A 24,074-nucleotide genomic window follows, 5' to 3' on the forward strand; every position below is an offset into this window, starting at 1 on the left:
CATCACTTGGTAATTTGAGTGTTGTGCACCGTACGTTGCAGTGCTTAAAAGATTTGTTGCCCCTGTGGCTTGATGTATGGCAGTAATTAAAGTATCACACAAGCGCACGGAGGCTCAGGCTGAATTTAATACATCTCTCTTCTCCATCTCTGGGGATCTGCCGAGATTTGCTGTGCGCCTCGGTTTGTCAATGTCTGATTTCTATTTTTAAGCTTTCCTAAATGTGCAGTGACCTTGAAAAAGCCCCACATCTACCTCTCAGATGGACTGAGTGCCAGGAAGTGTATCAGGGGTTAGGGGCTTTGTTGCTCGTGTTTGCTATGTCAGTGTGTGAACGTGTAACTGTGCCGGTGAGAAGAGGGTGATTGAACAGAGCCTCCCCTCTCAGGGAGTTTCACTGAGGGGACACGAGTGGGCAGATGAACGGATGGGTAGGAGGGGGGGGCAATCACATGTCATCATGCATGTACAGCGTACAGTATATGACATAAAAAAACATGGGTAAAAGGTAGAGGCAAAGCTTCAGGGAAGCCTGCGATTATAAATGAATGCTCTCTGCTCAGATGCACATAATAATTAGATATCAGCTAATTAGTTACCAATCACGGTGCATTGTGGACGGGATTAGGAGCAGTCAAGGAAACAAAACTCAATGAGAGCCCACCAGCGATCACACCACATCGGGGATAAGAAGGCTTAGAGGGAAGCTACAATAACACTGACACTTAGGTGCGTTATCAATAACTAATCTGGAGCTGAACACAATCTTTACACTCACTCTGGAGTGTACTAATGGTCACCGACGGTTGTGCGCTGCTGCTTAACAGACAGCTGCAAGCACAAACAGTGTTCCATTCAGAAGTCAGTAAGCTGCACTCACACTGCAGTTATTAAAAGATTACATCAGGGATCACACCACACCGTATGATTAATTAACCTTGACTGATGCTTTGTTGAGCCGAATCAAGCTGAGCAAGTGTGCCCACGGCTCTGCATGTACATACACATACGTACGAGGCGGATGAGAGCATCACTGACTCAGGGTTACTGCAGTGAAGCAAAGCCGTACCTCCTGATTATTAGTATGGGGCCAGTCTTCACATCCTCCCCGGTACGCAAGGCTCTTATTAGTCCCTTTCCAAACACTTAGAGTGGTGGGACACTGGGTTTTGCCTTCTAAACTGACAGCTTGCTCCCCCCCCCCCTGCATCTCTTGTGATCACTTTGGGCACAGGCCAGTGTTTGACAGAATCATCATCCCAACCAGCAGGTCACATCTGCATATGCATCCAGTGTGTGGTTCAAAGGGAAGCTGACTGAGGAAGGGGTCTGAGCCGCTCGGCTGCAGTCCCCTGCTTCTCATGGCACAAACAGGTGAGCAACACAATGCTGTCGTAACCTGAGGGACGGCGCCTGAATAAAACATAACCACTGCTTTATAGTGGTCGGAGACGTCGTTTCATTTCCAGTTTTGACTCATGAGGTATATTGAAGTATATGGAACAGCAAAACATTAATAATTTCTCTGTGCTTTTACCACGTCGGCACATGCACACTCAGGAAATGATGCACTGCACCGACCCACGCTGCCTGAACCCCTTCAAGATGTTCCCAGAGAAATCCTCAAGCATGAGCGCTGCATATTTTCAATAGTTTTTTATTAATATGTGCTGATACAAGGTCGCTCTGACCTGCGATGATGCAAACACTCACAGAAAATCGTCCCCTTTGGCCCGGACAGCTGTCAAAGCAATGACCATGAGTAAAAAAAAAAAAAAAAATCATCTAATTAACATCATTGCTTAAATTAAACAGAAACATAATCAAGGGATATTATCAACCTCAGTATACAAATGTCTCAGTGGTACATGATAAATGATCCATTTCATAGAAAAAAATCACAGACAGCTCTGTAAATGGTGCTAAATGTGGAACTCCACATGGCACGATGTCAGGTCTCATTGTTCCTCCCAGCTGCTATGTGAAACCACTAGCCCCCAATAATATAATCCCATCAATATGAGCATGTATCCAATACTGACCAGGCTCTGCTGTAAGGGGCTCATTAAGACAGCCCTTAGCCGATTCTCAGAATATCCCATTCACAAGCTGCTGTAGCCCGGCTCCTCTCTGATGACAGACACAGGCCGTGATGGGGCTGTTGTTTTTCTGCCAGCTCTGTCGATGATCACCGGTTTGAGAGCCATGGTCGAGCACATTTCAGCTGCTCTCTCAGAGACGGTGCACTCAGCGGAGATAAAGGAAGAAATAGAGAAGAAAGCACCCTGCCTGCAGATTCAGTTTGCTCCCGCTGCATGTGGACACGTGTGAAAAGCTGATTCGCCGCCTTTCTCCACTTCAGCGTATAAAACTATCTAACCTGACTGAAGATTTGTCGCCTAACATACGTGTCTGTGTGTAGAAGGATGTGTTGGTTTTTGCACCTTGGGGTCTGCATCAAGATGGCTGCCGGCCTGACTTGCCGGCACAGCTCCCCATTGAGATTCATAGACAAAGGAGAAGCGGCACAATCCTCATCGCTGAGTTTGTGCCGCAGCCTCACACATTCTTAAAACTACTCTATTAGCATTAGTCATGTGGACACACGTACCAAGAGAACGATAGTAAGATAGCACCACTTTATTATTGTTTGCCATTTAAAATCTCTTCATAATCAAATTCATATTCATTGTTTTTTTAAACTGAGCCTCGAATCACGTCCGTCATCTTTCCTCCTCCACAGGCAGATTTTTGTAATACTATGAGCGAACTTGAGAGGCAACAACAGTGATTTTAAACCTCTCTAACAGAAAGTCATCTCCTCATTTCCAGATCCAGCCCTGCACAGCCTCTCCCCGCCCCTGGCTACGGTTTTGTGACATCTGTGACATCTCTGCTGATGTTGTCTCCGCTCTGTCCCCTCTCGGACCAGTCTTTGCAGAAATAATGACCCTCCGCTTCCCCGCTGCTGTTGAACAGCGTCCCCACCTCCCCCCCCAACCAACCCTGCGATATGTAGGCCACAGAAATCGCTGGAAATAATACAAGTTGTGTGAAGGGGTCAACCGCGAGTGAACGGACCGTCGGCCTGCTGGGAGCTCTGCTGTCTAATGATAGGCTGAACAATGCCACAGCTCACTCTCCGCTGACACTAAGCTGCAGGGGTGAGACGGCACCGTGTCAAAGGTTGGGCGTCCCACCTTTTAAACAACTTCCCGCCTAACCACTGATCCGCAGGCATGTCAGGCTTGCCGCCAGCGGGGAATGGGAATTGCATTAAACATCTGCAGACAGAAATAGAAGAGAGAGCAGGAGAGAGAGTGAGAGAGAGGGCGAGTTCACTGCGGTAAATTAGTACCCACGGTGTTATTATTGTAATCAGAGGGCTTTGAATGGTGGAGGAACTCCCGCGATGTGAGCCTCCCGTCGGACAGCGTGGGCCCCCAGACCTTCTACTGTATAATCACTATCATTTACCACAGTGCAGCACTCCTCTGTTTATTGAGATATTAATCTGGGGTAAACAAAGCTTTTGACAAAACAAATTAACGCTAGCAAAGAAGTGCTGCACTAATGGCGTCCATTGAGATTGATATTAAAATGTGGATGAGATGTGTGTGTGGGTGGGGGGGTGGTGGAGGCCTGGGAGGTGCTGGGGAAAAAAAAGTAAAGAAAAAGAAGCAGGCCCTAGGTGACGCATATTCCTCCTCTCATAGGGAGCGTCTGTCTAAACAGTGTTTCTCCCAGGGGCAGGTCCCAGCCGAGCACTGGAGATCAGCACATTATGTCAAATGCAATGAGGGAGGGATGTACAGCTAATGATGATGGTGATGAGGAGAAAGATGATGGCCGTCTTGTTTTTCTCATTAACACTTCCACCCTGGAGTGAATCCTTTTTGTCTTTTCCGTCCTGCTTGTTAATATACATTCAGTTGTCCTCGGTTGACCAGGGAGTGCGGCGTCCGGACACCTGAGCCGCGAGATCCGTGCTTCAAATCGTCCGGCGCCGCAGCGGAACGGAAGACATGTGCATACTGTCTTTATTCATTTGCACACACGGACAACTCACAGGTTCAGCTGCACCCCCGAGTCATACAGCATCAAACCAGTATTGCACATGTTCCCTCTATGGCTCACGTGATGACAGTGGGGCCTTCGTTCTGGGCCGCGTTGCACTATGCAGCCCATATAATGTTACACAAATGATTTGAGAATAAATGGTTACAAATCCTTGTAATCTCTCTCCCTTATGTGCTTTTGACCCGGTCTCTTTCCGCCCCTGGAGCCACAGCTAAAAGCTGTCCTTGGGGTTCTCTTAGAAGTGGGACAGTCGGGCCCTCGCCAAATGTCACACTGCAGTGGATGCATCTATTTTCTGCTCACGTCCGCCCACACACACACAGACAGACACCACACTCGCTCATTTGCTGCAGGTTTATGAGGGAGATCAAAAAAGTAAAAAAAAAAGTAAAAAATAACGCCATGAATAAATCAATGTGAATAAATCTTCCAAAAACATACATAAAACCTGATAAACCATAACAAATAACTATAATAAAGCGTAGAGGAAGGCAAACTCCCAGTCGTGTAAAGGTCAGACAGATTTCAGCTGGATGAAAGTGGCTCCATGAGTGGCTCTCTCTTGACAGCGAATCTCTCAAACGCATCGCTTGCATAAAGGTGCCGTATTGAAAACACGTTCCTCCCCATCGGTCAACCGTGTTGTCATTTTCATGGTATATGGAGATCTCATGTCTCCCAACGCGGTGGGATTATTTCTCTGTCCTCTTCGTACCCGAACGCCATGTCGAGAGCAGCTTCCATTTGAGGCGAAGAAGTAATGGCAGCTTTCATATTCATATGTATGCATTCACACACACACACACACACACAGGACATGAATGAATTGTCACATTAGGCTCTGGAGTAATGCTGAAACTATCTTTAAGAAACAGCAAAATGCAATATTCTCTGATAGCAAAACAAAACTCATTATCATACATGCTTGAACCCATGTTATTAAAAGTATGTAATCTGGTTATATCCCCAAAATAATACAAGAACAAACCAAACCACTTTATGGATGCTGTTGTTAACCCACAATGCTTCACCATGCTTGCGAGGCACAGTATGACATTTGACGTCTATCTCGCTCGCCCCACACACACACACCCCCTCCCTCCCCTCTGCAAATTCCACCCTGGAAATGTCAAAGGTCAAACATTAACAACATGTTATGGATTATATTACATAAAAACTGTGCCAGGTTTTTTTTTTTTTGTTCCATTTTTTTTTTTGAATAAATAAAAATCTACTCCACCTTATAATCTCTCTCTGCCTTTCTCTCTCCACTGGATCAATAAGGAATTTCTCTGAATGGCAGAGTGCTGGGGCTCGGAGGAGCGCGAGCGAGAGATCGGGCAACAGGGGAGAGAGAGAGAGTGCATCATTCAGGTCACAAACTCCAAAACATTTTTATTTTTTTCTTTCGGCTGTTGCAGTACAAGAAGTCATTTTTCATAGTATTTGTTACTTTTTGTTGCTTTTGATCATCTGGTGTCTCTATTTACATAGCAGGAATAAAGTAAATTCATGTGTGGTTCCTATGTACACGGTTATACCAATTGGTCGACCGGTGCGTTCGCGACGTTTACAGTCTTGGGTTGTCGCAGCCACACACAGGAAACAAGTCCACTTCGACTGTCTAGGCTCTAACAGCAAAGAAGAGGGGGGGGGGGTGACACCAGTCTGCTCCTGCAGCCCCCGGAGGATGCAGACCTCAAGTCGACAAATTGAATACTCTCTTTAAAACAATAGCAAGGCAGTCACTTGACTTTTCGAATGCCTAAAGCAAACAACCAGAGAGAACGGGGAGAGGACCGGCCAGTCTATATGGGGGCAGGCTCTCCTGCTCTGGGAGGGCGGGGCCGCACCTCCTCAGTCTCCGTCTCTGCCTCTACTCCACTTTTGTCCACCGTCGATTCATCGCAGGAGAAGATGAAGGCAACACTGAATCAACTCCCACTGCCAGCTTGGGACGAAAGCTCTTGCTCCCTTTTACCTAGACGGAGTACTGTTTTCACTTTTGATGTTCAGTAATGAGCACTTCTGGATGAGTGTGTGTGAGTGTGTGTGTCTGCGTGTGTGTGCGTGCTTGCCTTGTGAGCGTTCTAGTTTCTGTTTTGGCTCAATAAAAGATATTTTTGGCAACAATGAAGAGCTTTCTGTGAGACACTTTTAGGTTATAATAGTGTACTATATTCCCAGTCTCCACAGTTAACTACTCCTATCAAATAATGACTCCAAAAAGACCTATGGATGGTAAGAAAGGGAAACAAGATACAATATAAAATGATATTCCCATCTCCGGAGGCAGGTCTGAGGAGATATTACATAAAAAAAACTTTAACAAAGTTTTAAAGTTTTGAAATATCTGAAGGTAAAGGGGGTGGATGGGTACATTCAGAGTGCTGGACTTGGCCTTAGGGTACCAAAAGAACAGGGGAGGACTGGGTTTGGAGAGAGTTTATGAATGCTTAGTGGAAACACACCCATCACTCATCTCCATAAGACAGAGGAGGGTTAAAGACAAAGGCTGCTTCTGCAGAGTCAGCCACGACTTCCCCTGAAGGTCACTCTGTTTGCTCATCTGTTAGTTAAATAAATGTCAAGAGAAAGAAAGGCAACCAAACAAGCAGAAAGTGGAGAGATGCAAGCACGAGGCGTGCTGGGAGGCGGCTCCGGCCATCACAATAGTCCCCAACTTCCTCTCCCAGGTTTCAGTCACAGGCTGGTGACCAGCTGCATCTGTCCGTCTCCCTCATTGTGGGCAAGCTCCTGAGCCTGGTGCCCCTCCCCACTCGGTCTCCGGGCTGGGACCTGGTAGAAGGTCTGCATGGGGGCCCCACGAGAGCCCAGGGCAGGCCTCCCGGAGGAGTAGTACAGCTCCTCAGGGGGCTGAGCTGAGCGGGGCGCCACCTCCAGGGGCTCAGGGCTGCTGTCAGGGTAGGGTGAGTCTCGCAGGTTGGTGATGCTGGTGTACAGGGAGTCACGGGCAGGGGAGTCTGGCGCTCTGCTGCCTGCCTGACCGCCTGCACTCTGGCCACTGTGACCGCTGTGGCCCAGGCTCTCAGTGAGGTCGGCCGTGTAGCTCTCTGACTCCTCTGGGTCGCTCTGGTAGAGGACCGACTGGGCGCGCTGCAACAGCAGGGGTTCCTCCAGAGCTTTATAAAGTAGCTCCACATCCTGCGGGGTGCGCTGCCGCCCGTCTCTCATAAAGTCCTCGTCTTCATCCATGCCCATAGACGACTCTGTCCCAGCTACGACTGTCCCCCGACCGACCCCACCGTGAGGACGTCCCCTGGCCAGGCTGCCACAGACTCTATCCCCGACGTCACCTCCACCTCCTCCACTCCCTCCTCCGACACCACCCCTCAGGTTGTTATGCACGAGCTCCGAGATGATCATTTTCTCGAAGGCTGCTGCGTCGGAGAGGTTTCGTCGGATGCCTCCACCGCCCAGGGCCTCCGAGCTGCGGGGATTGAGGAGGGGCGGCGGACTGTCTCCACCACCACCTAGGAAGTCACAGCTGCCACCGCCTCCACCCCCTGGGCCACTGCGCAGGGAGTAGCTGTTGTTGAAGTTACCATTCAAGGGCAGGGTTTCCATCCCACAGGGGTCGCGGGCCTTGGATAATGTGGTCTCTGGACCCAAACAAGAGAAACAGCAGACAGAGGGTTTTGAAATTGTTATACAGACACAATTACATGCCAGTAGGAGAAAAAGAATAAATACCTAATAGTAAAATGTAACTTGGTGAATCCGACAATGATTTGTACTTACTTGGATCACGAAAGGTTCCTGTGCATCCCAGAGAAAGTCATGTGGAGTGAATAAAAGGAAAGATAAGTAAGTGTTCTTTAATGGTGCAACATTAACTTAATGTATTTCTTTTAAAGCGGAACCATTAACAGAATAAAAAAATATCCTTGTCCATTCGCCACCTTTCTGTTCTCTATGTCTTTCTCTCACATGCAACCTCCAAACTCCCAAAGGCACACACACGCTCACATTAACTTTGATTTATGCAGATTTGCTTCTGTTTTTTCTGACACCATATTCCTCCAACATTTACATCCAAGCCACAGTAAATACTCAGGATACAGGATATATATTTACTACTGTCAGTGATACCTAGACGCATACATAATTCATGCAAAACCTTGTACAGTAGCAGTCATGTTTATTTTGCAAGATAATATGTTGTGCTACCACATTACCGTCGCACGGCAAAGCCACAGCCACAGCCACCCAAACAGAGGCATGTTCGTTTTTAAAATTCAATGTGCGGCGTGACTTTAATCAACGCTCTTATTCGTTGGTGGTGTGGGTAATTAGACATTCTAATGAAGTGCTCTCCCTGCTTCCTCTCCCACTCTCTTCTAAAAATGTCTCGGCTGCCAGGCCCGTGGCCATCAGGCTTGACGTATTGTGCGGAGAGGATTTAAAATATTTAGCAGAAACGCTGCCTTAAATTTCGGTCCTCAGACACCAGGCCAGAAACTCTGCGGGCGCACGCACGCAGAGCCAGAGATCAGCCGCACACAGCCGTGGCTCCCTCGTACCAAGTAAATATTGGTCATGGGGCAATTACCAAAATATGTCTAATGCAGCAATTACAGACATCCGAAGAATGCAATGGGGATGCGGAATGTTATAAAACAGCTATCAGGCTGTTTAAATAGCCCCACTCTCCACATACACACATACAGGGAGCACTCCGACCGACCTACATCCAGATGGACCGTCCCTGGCCACTGAGCTGTCTGATCCCTTTCTGTGGCTGTCGTGATTTGAGCCGACTACTTCTCCTGCCCAGGAACATGAAAACCGTCCTCAAGATTTCTGGCAGCCACAACTGTAGCTAAACTTCTAATCAATTTGTGGCTGTTCTCATGAAGATTTGAGATCTAACCAGATGGCCGGTTAGGCTATAGGCAGTGTTTGGCACTGCTCTGCTGAGGCTTGTGAATCTGTCTGACAGCTCCACGGGCTGAAATAACAACACACAAACACGGCTGTCTCTGTCTCTCTCACACACATGCACACACATGCACACACATGTGCAAGCACTCAAACGCAGAAGCGAGTGTGTGTACACCATGCCAGACTACTGACAGAGTAACAGACAGAAGGACAGCTACGGGAGAGCACACTGCATCCACACTCATGTGCTGTCAGGACATGCACACACACACTGGAGTGTTTACGAGGAGCTAACCGGTAGAGTTGAAGACGCCAGGTGAGGGCGGGGTGAAGCTCTCAGCCAGCAGAGTGTTGTAAGGAGAGGTACCAGTGCGAGTCTGTAACACTGGGTTTGTCAGGAGGTGGTTGCCCATGGTTGCTGCACAAACATAAAAAAAAAAAAAAAACGATGAATATAATCATAAACAAGCTCTTATCTTTGCCTCAAGTGTATGCAAAGCAAGCCCGCGCAGAAATGCTGCACACAATAGGTGTAATATTCAGAAACTCACATTTCCAGACTCCAGTAATAACATCTGGAATCACAGAAATATTTACTGTTTATTCAAATGGGGTTATTTTTGTTATGCTGATGCTTTATAGGGTAATGCATTTTACACTGTTCTCCTCAATGTTTATGCCTAGTGATTGTAACCTTTGAGTAAAAATACAATTGCAGGGGAAGGGTACTGTGTGGAGCATTGCCATGCAGTTCCCCCCCCCCCCCCCTTTGGCTCCTGACATTGTAGTCAGATGGGGGAGAACAGTAATGCATGCCATTATGTAGTCTAGGGGTGCAGCCATTGAAACACAGTTAATTTCACAGGGAAATGTGAATGCCACCACAAGACAAATATAATTCAAAGAAATGGCACACTGGGAATGTTGTATAATGCCCATGTATGGCTCCAGCCTGAGGCAAGTCGAATAGAAATGCCATGAAATTAAAAATAGGACAGCATGACGGAGAGTGGTCCAAGGCAAAGTGCAACCTTCAGGTCTCACGCCTACCGTTCATCACACAGCAAGGGAGCAGGGAATTCGAGAAAAAGAAAAAATGAAATATACGCGCTCAGGCACGGCTCTTTATTTGTCATTTTCCATCCTCCTGCACTTCCCCCTGTCCGTCTCTCTGGCACGCCGGCACAAACCCCTCTCCCTCCATTCTCTGGCTCGCCCTGCTGTGTCTTGACTCAACCACATTTCGTCAGTTCCTCCTGCCAGAATTTTTTCAAACACCACCAAATTAGTTGGGATTAGCAGCCTGTCTGTATCTCATAGGAATATCCTGTAGGAAATTAAAGGAACTAGCTTGAAGTGGAAAGAAAAAGTAGGGCAAGGGGAATCATGGGAGGCCGCGTGTGTGTGTGTGTGTGTGTGTGTGTGTGTGTGTGTGTGTGTGTGTGTGTGTGTGTGTGTGTGTGTTTGTCTGTGTGCGTATACACTCCATGTCTTGTGGACACATTACCATTATCAGGAAGAGATTTGCAGTTCATGAAGAAGTAAAGTGGAGAAATCAAAGAGATCCGAGATGCAAGTGATAACGACGCAGTGTTTCTCCTCCATATTCAGCCTCTTTAATTACTCCTCCATGATAGCGCTCCTCTCTATGTCTCTCTTTTCCTCTCCTCCCTACCTCCCTCCCCCGCTCCCTCCCCCTTCCTCTTCCACTTTCTGTGAACTGGCAAACTTTTTCTCGGGAAGCACAGAAAATGAAGGCTTCACGGCACAGTTGTTTGGGTTTGACAGCGCAACATGGAACGATCCACATTGTGTGTCTCCTTCAGGCCCGGTGATTGCTCTATCGTGACGAAAAAGCCCCCCCCGAAAACCGACCCGACCCGACAGCCCCGCCACACACACACACACACACACACACACGCAAATACAAACACCTCATCCATTCAGCTCACTCATTGCACCCCTATTCCTCACCCCCTGCCTTGCTTCTGTCACTCTCCTCAATTAGAATAATTACCCCCTGTTCGCTCACACGCTAATCAGTTCATTAAAAACCAAATGGATGAAATTAGCATAGAGAACGATGGCTGATTTAGCTGCTGCCTCTGTGTCATCATCAACGCCCCCTCCTGAAACCGGAAACCCGAGCCAACCTCCATCGTCTCCGTGTCACTGATGGCGGCGGGTGGTGATGCCACCAGTTGCTGAGAATAACACAATCAGTGACTTCACACACGTTTTGAAACTTCTGCAGGTTTCAAATAATGCCTGGTGCCCACAATGCACTGAGCACTATTAGAGCCGGCTGCATGCGTCACTGCTTTCTGGCTAAGAATATATGGACGTTTGTTTGGATGTGATCGATTCAGTGCAGGTACAAAAGTCTAAGAATTTAAACTAGGGCTGTCAGTGTCAGGTTAAGTCACAGTCCACTTATATTATAATATTTTGCTATAATTATGGTCACAGCACCAGCAATTATCTGATATTTGGTCAGGCACAACAAGATTTCTGTGGATTTTGTGTAGAAATTATACTTATTTTTATATAATAACATATTTTTTACAAAGTACAAACCAAACCTATATTATTGGAAAAAGGAAAAAATGTCTTTTATGGAAATTCAACAAATGTAAAGACACCAGGACACCTCTTTGTCATTATCGCAATTTAAAATTGAAGACACAATATTAAATGCGAGACGAGATGAAACACTATTTTGTTAAAAAAGGCAGCGAGTGAAAAATAATTATAGCCTGTAACACATGTGATCTTAGATATGGTTAAATGGCTTCAGAGCCTCTTTCTTATTACTCATCATTATTTTTAAATACTTAAAATTGTAGATGCACTTAAATCTGCTTTAATTACAGTAACAGGAGTTAGCAAACTGAAACCCACCATCCATCAAGCAGCCTTAAACCAAATTAAGCTATTGTTGCTACTAACTTCCATTTGGCTGTAAGGCAATCTGAACCATTAATTAACCTTATAAACCCGTATGTGAGCATGTATTTCATTATCCTTCATTCTGTCATATACACACATTTAACAGTGAATAATGATGCCGTGCTTTGCTTTAATCTGTCCACTCTATTCTCATGATTTGTTTTTGCTCAGCTGTGTCTCGTACACTACACACACTACACTACACACAAGTACGTCAGAATTTTGGGGTGAGTGTGAGTGTGTAGAAGTTAACGAAGAGGAAGCAGAGCAGAAATAAGGCGAGGCCTCACCGCGGTTGAGTGTCGGGGTGCTGTTGATATCTCCCGCCATGAAAGAAGATTCTGTCTGCTTCCGAACCGTGTCGTTCCACATCCTGCGGATGCGACTCTGGAAGAGGGAGCAGAGCGCAGTGAGTGGCAGAAAAACAGAAAGCAAGTTAAATATAGAAGCACAGTGGGTAGACTTTGTAACTCAGTGGGGCTGCTGTAATCAAAACTGTGGGGCTCGCTCTAATCCACAAAGAACAATAGACAAACATGTCAGATAAAAAGAGAGAGGTGCCGGGTAAAGGGGGCACGCAGCGGTGTCATGTCACGAGAGGTGATAATAAACCAGAGATGTGTAAGACATGATCGCTGATGCAATTGTAATTTGCAAGCGTCTCATTGAAAATGTGTTTGTTCATTTGTGAGGAATAACTGATGTCGTGACCCGGCTCATGAGCCATGATATAAATGGGATAAACACAGACTTTAAACAGAAAGTTTATTAATAAGTTAATTATGACATATTGTGGCTGTGCGGCGCGTTAGTCAGTATCAGTGTGTCGGCAGGTGGATGAGTGTTAGTATGATAAATGAATGAACAGTGTTGTACGGTGTAAAAACCAGCAGAAGAAAACATGGTGCCAGAGCGATGACTGGATCAGGTCTCTTTATATGATATGAGTTGTAGTTAATTTAATATCTTTCTGTTTAAAATCAGTGTTTCTCCAGTTTATGTCATGGCTCATGAACAACCATCCATCTGCTGACCCACTAATACTGACTAACACACCTCAAAACCCTTAATATGTTTTCAGTTAATAACTTGTAATTATAAGTTGGTTTATCTTTCCATTTAAAATCCGTGTCTGGTCAGGACTCCATCGTGTGTCTGTGCCACTACACATACACCAGCATGTACAGTACTTCCTGCCTTTATTTTGCACATGGCCGTCAAAAGACATATTTTTTAATTTTATTAATGAGTCATCTACTCTGTAAAGCACAGGGACTGCCACTAATGGATAAAATGAGAGTGTAAACTGCCTGATCAGACAAGATTTTCAACATAACCACGTAGTGAACACATCAAATATCACCACATGTAACACACTTAAATACTGCTTTGTCATTGAGAGTAAATTGCAGAGCAGCAGTGACGTTTCACTCGCTGCTCTCCGCTCTGTCACTGGAGAAAACAACATGACTGTGGACTGAAAGTTAAGTAAGTAAATTCAAGTGCTGCGCAAAGTAATGGATGAGTCATTGGTATTGATCGGCAATCAAACTCCCGACAGATAAACTCACTTTGTACCTCAGAGTCTTACACAACAGACTTCTAACAAACAAACAAAATAAATATATGGAAGGATAGATGGATGGATGGATAGATAGATAAATAAAATCATTTGATTCAAGAAAAATGAATTAAGAAAATCTGAAATCTAATCAAGTAAAATCATTGGTGCACATCCAGTCTTACTTTTCATTCGATCTCAAGAAATACGATTTTAATAAAGACAAAAACCAAATGTGCCTGGATCGAGTGTGTATTGCTTTGTGTGCGCGCTGTCATTTTGTGTGTGAGTCTGTCCTGCCTGCACCTGTCTGTGGGCCGCTGCGTGGCGAGCTTGGCTGCCGCTGTAGTAGCGGTTGTTGGCACGCAGGCCCGAGTTCTTCAGGGAGCCGTGGGAGCTGGTGGTGGAGGTACGGCTACAGCAGTAGGAGTGACGCAGACACTTACTGTACTCCTTATGGACCTGTACAAAAAAAAAAAAAAAAGTCAACAACAGTGGCAGGTTGTAAAGCCACTCGTAAACACAAACACTTAGTTTCAAGAGGCTGGACCCAATGTGGAGCCACCGAGGCTTTTATCGCACAGTTACAGCAAAAGGTATTTAATGAAATCAATCTGAACATCCATCCATCCATCCGTTCATCCACCCACCTACTATCCATCCATCCATCCATCCATCCAACACTAGTCTTGTATCGTTACCTTCTTCTGCAGGGCACAGTGGAAGATAAAGATGAACATGCCCTGGAAGGCGTTGAAGGTGGTGAAGAGGTACGCCATGATCACCGTGTTCTCGTTGATAAAGAGGAGACCAAAGGCCCACGTCAGGCCCAGGAGGAAGAGCAGAGCAATGGCCCCCAGAGCCCATGACCTGATGGACGTGGACGAAGACATGTTAGCACACAGATAACCTGAGCAGAGACAAACTGAATAATCCACCGGACAGTGAGTTTTTTTTAAGCATGCAGTTATTTTTCTGGCAAAAAAATTCATCAATAAAACTAGTTTTATTACTTGATTAACTTGAACTCACTTAATGTTATCCAGGCGGCTGGAGTCAGGTTTGAGTGCTGAGGAGTTGCGAACCATCTTGTGTAAAGTGATTATGAGGAAAATGAGGTTGAGCTAGGGACAGAAGATTTGGAGAATCACATGAATACTCGGTGAACTTTGCCGCCTGCTGCAAAAAACACTATTAATAACCTCACAAATCGAGCATGGCAAAATATGTTTGTTTTAACTGCGTGATATCGAGATAGGAGGAGGGGGAGTAATACTGTTTGATAGAAGAGCAAATACCATAATAACAAATGAAACAGGTCCAATGAAGCTCCAGATGAAGTAGTTATCCACTCGCAGCCAGCATCTGGAGTGACACAGAGGAGAGGAGAGTGTTACACGCAGCTCAGCTTACCACAAACACACACATAACACAGACGTGTGCATGCACACACACACACAATGGCAGGCATGCACACACCATTTCCCTGTCTCTGCGGATTATCATATGAGGGCTAATCATCAGGCTTTGGCTAAGTGCGTTCAGAAAAGCCAGTCCGCGGGGAGGTGCAAGAGCCGTTTACACAGCACTGCATATTACATTTCCAGCTGGGGGAATAGCATAATCCTACTTCTCAATCTGCAGGTGCAAAAGGCCTGAATTCACACGTACGCTTTCTTGGTCCCATAGCTCCTGTAGTCTATGGCCGCCGAGATGCCCACCACCAGTGCAGGGAAGCAGTAGCCGCACAGATAGTAGTACTTTTTGCGGGAGTACTCGCTCTCAAAGACCTCCACCAGCATGAGATAGAGCTGCACACCCTCCAGACACATCCAGGAGAAGGCAGCCAAGAAGAAGAAATGCAGAAGGCCAGCAAAGATGGGACAGGCGATCTGAGGGAAGCAGCCAGGGAGAGAGCAGAGAGGAGGGGGGAGGATGAGGAACAGAAATATTAAGATGAAGAGGGAGAAACAGTTACGATCAAGGCCTCTAACTGAGTGAGAAACCGAAGGGGACAGAGCAGAATCTGAATCTGGTTGTAGTTTTGGAAATTCACAGAGGGGAAAAATGAAAAGCTTTCCCCTGGGTGAATGGCTCTGCATATTATTGAGTGGTTATTCATTACTTAGTGCGGTAAATGTTTAACAGAGAAATCTAATGGCAGTTTCATAGTCACCTTTCAATAAAAAAAGTTGTGTGGTGCTGTATGCTTTCAGTGACATTTTCAGGTTGGAATCTATAAAAACAAACCTAATCTTGTGTTAATGGAGAAAAGGACGTTCGGCTGTAAAGCACTAAAACTGAGCGATACATTTCCTTTCAGAGAAATCGGACAAAACCCCATTAATGACTGAGAATCGAAAAAATCCTTGGCAGGTATCAGACGAACACGTGGCAAAGAACTCACGTGGTATTCCGTCTTGTCGATGCCGATGAGGAAGAGCAGCTCGGCGATGAAGAGGTTGATGCAGAGGTTCTTGTGGATGGTGTTGCGGTCGGTCTGCAGGCCCCGCAGGAAGCAGAAAGTGGAGATGCAGATGGCCAGACACACCAGGGAGATGACAATCCCCACCCAGGTGATCACAAACAGGATCAGTTCATGCATGCGCCCCTGGTACTGAGGTCCGGAGAGAGTCAGGTGAATGAAAGTGGAGCGTTTGAGAGTGTGGAGGGGGAATGGGAGGGAAGAAAATGAGGGATGGGGGGCAGATAAAAGAATAAAAAAAATGAATCAGAGGTAAAAATAGAGGACAAAGTGTTGGAATGACAGCAGGACGGGAGGAGGAGGTAGAGGAGGAGGATGAAGATGGACGGGACAACAGTGGAAGGAAGAAACAATAGGGGATAGATAGACAGAAGAGGGGGAGGGGGAGAAAAAGAGCAAAATTGCTTTATTTAATATTTGTAAATATATGCAAGGAGCTAAAGTGTAGAGACAAGAGACAAGACATCCGGAAAAAAAAAATACATGACATTCAAATTCATGTGAATGTCAGCTAGAAGTAGCGGGACATGAATTTGTAAGCGTGCGCCTTCCCGTCAGAGTGAAAGAAGGGAAAGAGAAAATTCAAAACAAAGAGCTTGTCAGCCTTGAGAGGGTACATTAATGTGCACGCGTGTGTGTCTGTGTGACAGAGAGAGAGCGAACGCTAATACTCGCCCGACTGAACGTCTGCATAAATTACCCGGCTTCCATTTTAACCGCGCGTCTGCCACGCCCCTGTTTACTCACGTCGGGCTCGTGGTGCGCCATGAGCACGGCGAAGTTGGTGAGGTGGCTGCAGGAGCAGGTGGTGTGCGTGCTGTTGGAGTCCAGCAGCCGGCAGCCCTGCGACGACCACTGCCCCGTCATGGAGCGCTCCGAGTAGTTCCAGAAGGAGCAGTTTGGAGTGTAATAATTCTCCATCTGAGGGAGAAAGAAAAACAGGAGGGATGACGGGAAACGTGTGTGTGTGTGTGTGAGGAGGTAAATTAAGCACGATAAAAGCTGAAGTACGTCACCTCCAGATGTTTGAGGGTGTAGATCACCGGCTCCGTGAGGAACACTCTGCTCGACTCTTTGTTGATTGAGGCCGCGATTACGTGGGAGTTGACTGCCAGCCGCTTCTTATCATGGCCTGGCCCCTCCATTTCCATTTTCACGGTGGCATTCTCAGTGGACAGGAAGGATCCCAAGTTTTTATAGAGGACGAACACCACCTTGACTTGTCCTGCATATGGAGGGGGAGAGAGCGGGAAGATGAAGGAGAAGCGAACGAAAGAGAGAGAATGTGAGAACAAGAGCGGAAAGAAAAGGAAGCCGATTTTTATATATGAAAAGGGAGACATAGATAAAGGGGGAGGAACGGGGGGAGAAAAAAGAGCAGATACAGAAATGGGAGAATAATATGGTAATGGCAGCAAGAGTGACAGAGATAGAGAGTGGGGAGTGACAGGGCGAGCAAGAGGGAGACAGAGAGAGAGAGTTAGTGAAGGTTAGAATGATGGTAAGGACCGTTTCATTTTGACTGGTGGAAGAGAGAGAGATTTAATGTGGAGGGCAATGGAACATTCATCCCTCAAGCATTCACAGATCTCTTATTATTCCATATGAATATTTCATGTGCGTTTGTTTCAATCATTCTAATCTCGTTCCCACTGCAGAGCCGAGTGGAGACAGAACAGAAGAGCGAGGGGTAGGGGATGAGGGGCCACGGCGGGAGGAAGGGAGCAGCGGCGTGGGGGATGACGAGGGGGGGAGTGTGGGTGTGCGTGTAAGTGTGTGTGTGTGTGTGTGTGTGTGTGTGGGGGGGGAGATACAAGAGAGATGAGAGAGGGGGATAAGATGGCGGAGAGACGGAGCGAGCGGATGGAATGGGGAGGAGAGGGAGTGCTGAGATTGCTCTGTCAGACTGGGGCCGATTGTAATCTACACGCCTCCCCAGCTATTCTATTAAGACCGCTGTTAAGAAACCATCAGGAAAAGAAATTGTCTCAGCGCTTTTGTTAATCTGATTAGCCTATTATTATGAGCCACTAACTTAGTCAAGTGCATGCAGATTGTTTTAAGCTTCCACGAAAATGCAAATGTCAACATGAGAGAGTGGGCTGCACAGGACGGTGCAATTTCTCGTTTTAGTCGCCGGGGTGAGGACAGGGGGGGGGGGCTGCTGACCGTTGCGGCTGTACTGTTTGATCGTGGAGGCTGAGAGCTGGATGGTGCTGTCGCTGGCGTAGTTCTGTGGAAAGGACAAGTCCTGCAGGTCCATCTCTGTGTTCAGAACGTGCACCTCGAGGTCTGGTGGTGGAAACACAGCACACGGAAAAAACTACATGAAGAAGACCCAAACACACACCCTAGAGACCGTTAATCCAACACATTCACCATATTTAACTCTCTTTCTTTCGGATTTTCTTACCAATGCTGGGCGTTCGATCGGAAAAGCGATTCCCGTACATGTTGTTGGCCAGCAGGAACGCTCCTTTCTCCAGGACGTCCAGGAGCATGGTGGCAGTGTGAGCCTGCTCTGTGCTGTTCATGTCCTGCCACGACTCCAGGGCCTCGGGACGCAGTAAGTTGTCCACTGTCTGCACCACCGCCTGTCGAGTAGAGGACACTTGTTACTGTCACTGAAAATACTACAGCAAAGTACGCATCCGGGAACTAGTAATAGAAGAAACCAAGAAATAACTGATAATTAATGGACAGCTTCTATGTGGTCACAGTGGATATCCAAGACACAATACATTCTCTTTTTTTCCATTAACCCAAATTTTTTCATTAATCAATATTTAAAAAATATAGGATGTTTTTCAACAAATATAAATTAAATATATCTTTTCATCTTTAGAAATATCTTTTAGCCGTTAGCCATTTTTAGACTCGTTCTCATTCCCAGTTAAAATTCATTAATCGCGAAGTATTGCGAGCGACCATTTACCATGATACACAACTGCACACGAGAGTAATATGTTCGTAATAGGGTAATAAGGCAGTAATGATTACTCATTGGTTTGTGCCAATTAGTGCATAATGCTGAGTGTACTAAATGACACAGAACAGTCCCTTAAGAAAGTGATTAGTGTGCAGATTCACAGATATCTAGTAACTACTTATTAGACACTGGTCCATTAACAGTCTCTTCTCAGGAAGTGCTATTAGATAATAATTAGCTTTCGGTGAGAAATTATCCGTTAGTTCCTGCTCTGTTTATTACCTGTTACTTGATAATTATTCGTTTTATATATTGTGTAGTGTGAGCGCGTTAGTAGAGCAGCTCAAAGTACAAAGTCCCCACTATCCATCTGTAATTTCCTAGAAACTCACCACTCTCCTGCACTAGATTTATTACAGACGTATTACCCTTCTATTTCACACTTACAATTCATTTAATGGCGATTTTGATGGTTGTATCAGCTATCCAATTTATTGGAGTAGCCTGCCTGATGAATCATGTAATTCTCTTGCTCAGGCCTCTCAAAATGAAGGATTGACTGCTGTATGGAATAAAGAGCGTTGCTGCTAACAAAATGAATTCGGCATCAGAACCCCGCCGCTGGAGACAAAGATGGAGGATGTTTGGGGGTTTATCCTCCGATCAGCCGGGGGGGGTGGGCGGGTGAGCAACACGCTGCGCTAGCTTGCAGCGAGTGACAAAAAATAATGGTCGAGTTACATACTACGCAGCAGCCTTTACTTCATCCAGCAGAGATCAGAAGATGCGGTGTCGTATTACAGTGCGCTGCAGACAGGTCAAGACACAAAAGACCGTGTGCTGCAGAGTGCCGCATTTCATCATTACAGAGAAGCATACACAAGGCCTTTTCATGATATTAGATTACAGCCTTCTCAGAACCAGAGATATTGCACAAATATTGAAAAGGCACAGAGGGGTGGAGTAACACAAACTGATGCCTCTCGTACTATCGTCAAATTGCATTTTCTCCGAGCCACATATATTGTAACTTATTGTGCAACACAATGTTACACTTTTAGGCTCGACGGCGGTGAAACAAAGCTAAGGTATTTGTCCCAGACAGTTGATTTCCACACAAGCTTAACCAACAATTCAAAGATGTGTACACCATGAGCAATAGGAAAAACTACAAATCAACTTTCGCTGCCCTGGGAAATACTACACCAGAGTTTAAATACTGCACAGGAGTTGTACCAAACCAGAAATCCCATAAGTGATGATTCCAAAGGAAATATAAATCATAACACAGAGCAGTGAGCCAAAGGAATCTCATCTACAAGCCTGGTCTACTCAAGGATTTATCTTCCCGTATTATTTTAAGTCATGGAGCAGTCCTCCTCCTCCACAGGCATGTAAAGCAGGCAGATAAAAGAGAACAGGTACCTGGATGTAGGCCCGACAGGTCCGCTCTCGCTTCTGGAACTGGAAGGGACAAAACAGAGGCTGGAATGAAATAGCTAAACACAGAAACTGTAAATTAAAAACTCACTCGTCCTTGCATGTGCACTAGGGGGGTGAATTCACATCAACCCCGGCCTTCTTTTGTAACGATTGAATTAAACAGCCTGTAGCCTGGGCGGGAGTGATTCTTGTGTTTAGACTTTCTCGTACCTTGTTGTAGTTCCGTCCAGCTGACTCTTTGTTTCCAGGCCTCAGGGCCTGAAGCTGGGCGTCCAGTATGTCCAGCAGCTGCTCGATGAGTCGCACGGACGAGCTGACGTCTCCGGCCTGGATCCGACCCCGCGTGTGGTTCACCAGCTCCCCGGCAATGTTGGCAGCGTTCTCACCGCTCTTTATCTGCACATGGAACGTGCACGTGTTAACAAACAGTGATACGATGAGAACTAGAATGGCACTCGGCATACTTCAATCCACTAGATCCAGATTTTTATTTGGATCTGCAACAAATAGCACACACTCGTAAATACCAGTCCCGTAAATATGTATTATATATTCTCTGAGAAATAAGCAATAATGCCTCATTTTTCTTGCTTTTTAAATTTTGGTAGGCCGCATGCACCATTTGCTCCTAACAAAACACCCAATCTCACAATGTTAAAGAAAGTGGAAAAAATGGATCCACCCCCCTCTTCCAGTTCGCCACCAAGTTTTAACGGTTTCGTCCTTGAAACAAAAATTCCTGGAAAACAGTTTGAATTGTTTTTGCGTAATCCTGCTAACTACCAACCATCAAGTGCAGATGAAACCATTACCTCATAGTGGGAGGTAATGATGTCACAGATCCGCTTTGATGAGTTGAGTCCCATTCAAAGCTGCAGGAAAACTGTTAAAAAGTGTGTATATTGTTTGTGCTGTAATCCTATCTCCCCAGACGCTCTCTGAAAAAAGGACATTTATTATTGGTCTTTCTGGTATCACTGTGAACACAGATGGACCTTGTATGGACCAAATTGTATTTTTTATAAACTGTTTTCACTTGCAAATCAGAACCCTTAGCAACCACTTTGCAATTGCAATTGATTTTTGCCAATAGGAGACTGGCACAATGGATTCTTATAATGATGTTACTTTTCCAATGTGATGATGCTTACCATTCCTGCCACACACTTTAAAAAAAAAATGTAAGAAAGTCAACAGGGCTGAATAATGTTTGACTTTTCTCCTGCAGAAATGTAGGCGCATTCATTATAAGTTAACTTCAGTGTAAATACACATTTATATGGACCTCTCTGAAATCTAATCACTGACAAAACTACGGGTTTAGCAGAGTACTACGGTGTATATTATAACACTATTTAGTTCAGCTCAGTGAAAATCATAGTGTAGCATCTACAGATCATGATGTTTATTTACTACACAGGCATAACACACTATGAGACTGAAATGGAGAAACTGAAGCACGGGAGAGAGAGAACTTATAAGCTGTGACGCCTGAATCATAAAAAATAATTGAACCTAGCTGTAATTAATGTAAATCAGTGAAAAAAAAGAGAGTTAATTAAGTATTAAGAACAGATGCCTTGTATTGGAGAGCCAGTTGAAATGAGTCTGTGTTTTAATCAGGCCAGCCTTGGAGATATGTTAATGTGTGTGTGTAGGTGGACAGGGAGGATGGTCGGGGCAGTGGGGCACAGGAAGGGGACGGACCCATGGCCAGGGGGTACGGCTGCAGGTCTCACCTTCTGGGCCACCTGGTTGACCCACGGGGAGGTGCAGTTACTCAGGTCAGGCCCCCGTGGATTCCACATGACCTGCTCCGCCAAGCACTGGAACGAGGCGATACCTGGAGAGGAGTGCAGGGAGAAGAAACGTGGAGAAGGACGGGTGGGGGGAATAATGGAGAGATAATAAGTGTTAGGTGTCTGCAATTACAGAAGAAAATGAGCAGTAGAGAGATGAGCACAAAGACAATTTTTTTTTTTACCCAGGAAAAATGGAATCAAATGAATTTTAAAAATGCAATAGTCTTAGTGTGTGAAGATGAGAGGGAAGAAGGAGGGAGGAGATGGAGTAAAAAGTCTGAGAGAAAATGGGCCAGAAGTGGAAAAGGTTAAATAATTGGAGGGTAGGGCAGTGGGAAAGGGAGGGAAGAGCAAAGGAGGAGGAAGATGGCACAGGCGGAAACAGGCTTTCATGTTGTAAAAGGAGGGATTTAAAAAAGGAACATAGGCACACATTACATTTACTCTGCACACAACAAAGACATCAGGTATGATCCTTCGCTGTCAAACAAAAACACCTACAGGGGAAGCACCTTCCACCAGCCCTCGTTTCCAGCTCGGTTTTTCTGTTTAGTTAGGAGGGTTCAGAGAAAGGACACTGAGCAGGGATAAAACGACTGAGGGGTCTATCCGCTGCTAACGCAAAAAAACCCCCGACGTGAAGTCACAAAGACGAGGCAGAGAAAAGACGAGAAACAAGACCACAGAGAGAGAGAGAGGGGGAGAGAGCGATAGAAGCAGTAAAAATACCTCACAGTTGTAGACGGATCAGAGCAGATGTGGCGTTGCATTTCATACCCAGTTTTTCTCTCTCTCTCCCACTGATTCCCTCCCACTTTTGTCTATACTCTATTCCATCGACCACAGATTGGGTTTGAGAGCTCTGCCAAAATGTGGCAATTAAGCCAGCTGCTAATTTGATGTAACTGCCGTTCTCAGGGAGAGAACATACAGAACCATTGAAAGGCAGCGAAGAGGAAGATGCCGGGTTTTTTTTTCCCCCTGTGACTAAAGATTGCTTTTTGATGGCTGCAATGTTTAGAGGTATAGAAGCGAGCATGAAGGGAGGTGAACCCTGTGTTGTCTAGCCTTTCATTTCATTATTCGCCATTTTCAATCAGCTCTGTTTCTGTGGGAGATGAGCCTTTCATTCGAGGAGGATGGGCTTTCATCTGCGAGTCCACAGGGACTGTGCCTGCTGGTGGGACCAACGCAGGGACAGAAGGGAAAGGAAAAAAAGCACAAACATGCTGATCGCTTGGGTACATGCAGGGAGATGTACTGCACACACAAACAGGGAGAGCACACGTGAAAAACATGCTTGTTTGTTTCACAGAGTGGAAAGAATGCACACATGTTTTTGAATGTACACATGCAGCCGTCCTCACCTAGAGATCCTTTGGGACACGGGCGGTCTACGGTCTCTCCTCTCTGTGTGGTGGGCCAGTCGACGCCACGGACCCGCTTCGCTTCGCACACATGGGGCTCCAGGCCTTGAGGAGGAGGCTGGGGTGGCCGGCGGGTGACAGGCACGGTGGCTGTGATTGGTCGAAGATCGGGGTGCTTGTTGATGGAGCCGATTGGGCGCGAGGTGGGCGACACAGGGCGGGCGGTGGAGGGGCTGGCACTGGAGGTGAACGGCCTGGCTGCAACAGTGGTGGACACTTGGGCGGTGGTCAAAGGCCCTGAAGAAACCCCAGAACAATTCAGAGAGAAGAGGAGACGTAGTTAGAGTCAGAGGCTACGAATGAGTGAGAGACGTTTGGAGAGTAATAAGAGGATGTAAGGGATTTGTTAGAGAGCTGCGGAGCCAAAAGCCAAAGAAGGAGATCAAGGGAGTTAAGGACACATGCATGTGAAAGTAAGACGCCTCTCACAAGTTGAGTTCAAAAGTTAGTCCGACAATAACTGGGGTGACAAAAACATTTTTTTTGTAGCTCC

At 46.0% G+C, this 24,074-nt stretch overlaps 1 protein-coding gene across 2 annotated transcripts in view; it reads right to left on the reverse strand.

Annotated features, from left to right (window-relative positions):
* Positions 1-5,449: 5,449 nt before the first annotated feature.
* adgrl1a (adhesion G protein-coupled receptor L1a) overlaps positions 5,450-24,074 on the reverse strand; it is a 91,446-nt gene continuing 72,821 nt past the window's right edge. For both annotated transcript variants that reach the window (XM_035180668.2, XM_047343776.1), the window contains 18 exons: positions 23,522-23,818; positions 22,092-22,195; positions 20,563-20,748; positions 20,335-20,373; positions 18,394-18,574; positions 18,150-18,272; positions 16,997-17,205; positions 16,728-16,901; positions 15,903-16,112; positions 15,167-15,387; positions 14,794-14,860; positions 14,528-14,619; positions 14,197-14,365; positions 13,802-13,957; positions 12,225-12,321; positions 9,281-9,403; positions 7,843-7,860; positions 5,450-7,703 (listed from right to left, as the gene is read on the reverse strand). In XM_035180668.2, coding sequence (XP_035036559.2) covers positions 6,784-7,703; positions 7,843-7,860; positions 9,281-9,403; positions 12,225-12,321; positions 13,802-13,957; positions 14,197-14,365; positions 14,528-14,619; positions 14,794-14,860; positions 15,167-15,387; positions 15,903-16,112; positions 16,728-16,901; positions 16,997-17,205; positions 18,150-18,272; positions 18,394-18,574; positions 20,335-20,373; positions 20,563-20,748; positions 22,092-22,195; positions 23,522-23,818 — 3,386 coding nt within the window. In that variant the 3' untranslated portion in view covers positions 5,450-6,783. The remainder of the gene's footprint in view (positions 7,704-7,842; positions 7,861-9,280; positions 9,404-12,224; positions 12,322-13,801; positions 13,958-14,196; positions 14,366-14,527; positions 14,620-14,793; positions 14,861-15,166; positions 15,388-15,902; positions 16,113-16,727; positions 16,902-16,996; positions 17,206-18,149; positions 18,273-18,393; positions 18,575-20,334; positions 20,374-20,562; positions 20,749-22,091; positions 22,196-23,521; positions 23,819-24,074) is intronic.

This window comes from Hippoglossus stenolepis, chromosome 16 (assembly GCF_022539355.2).
Source record: "Hippoglossus stenolepis isolate QCI-W04-F060 chromosome 16, HSTE1.2, whole genome shotgun sequence".
Taxonomy (NCBI): Eukaryota; Metazoa; Chordata; class Actinopteri; order Pleuronectiformes; family Pleuronectidae; genus Hippoglossus; species Hippoglossus stenolepis.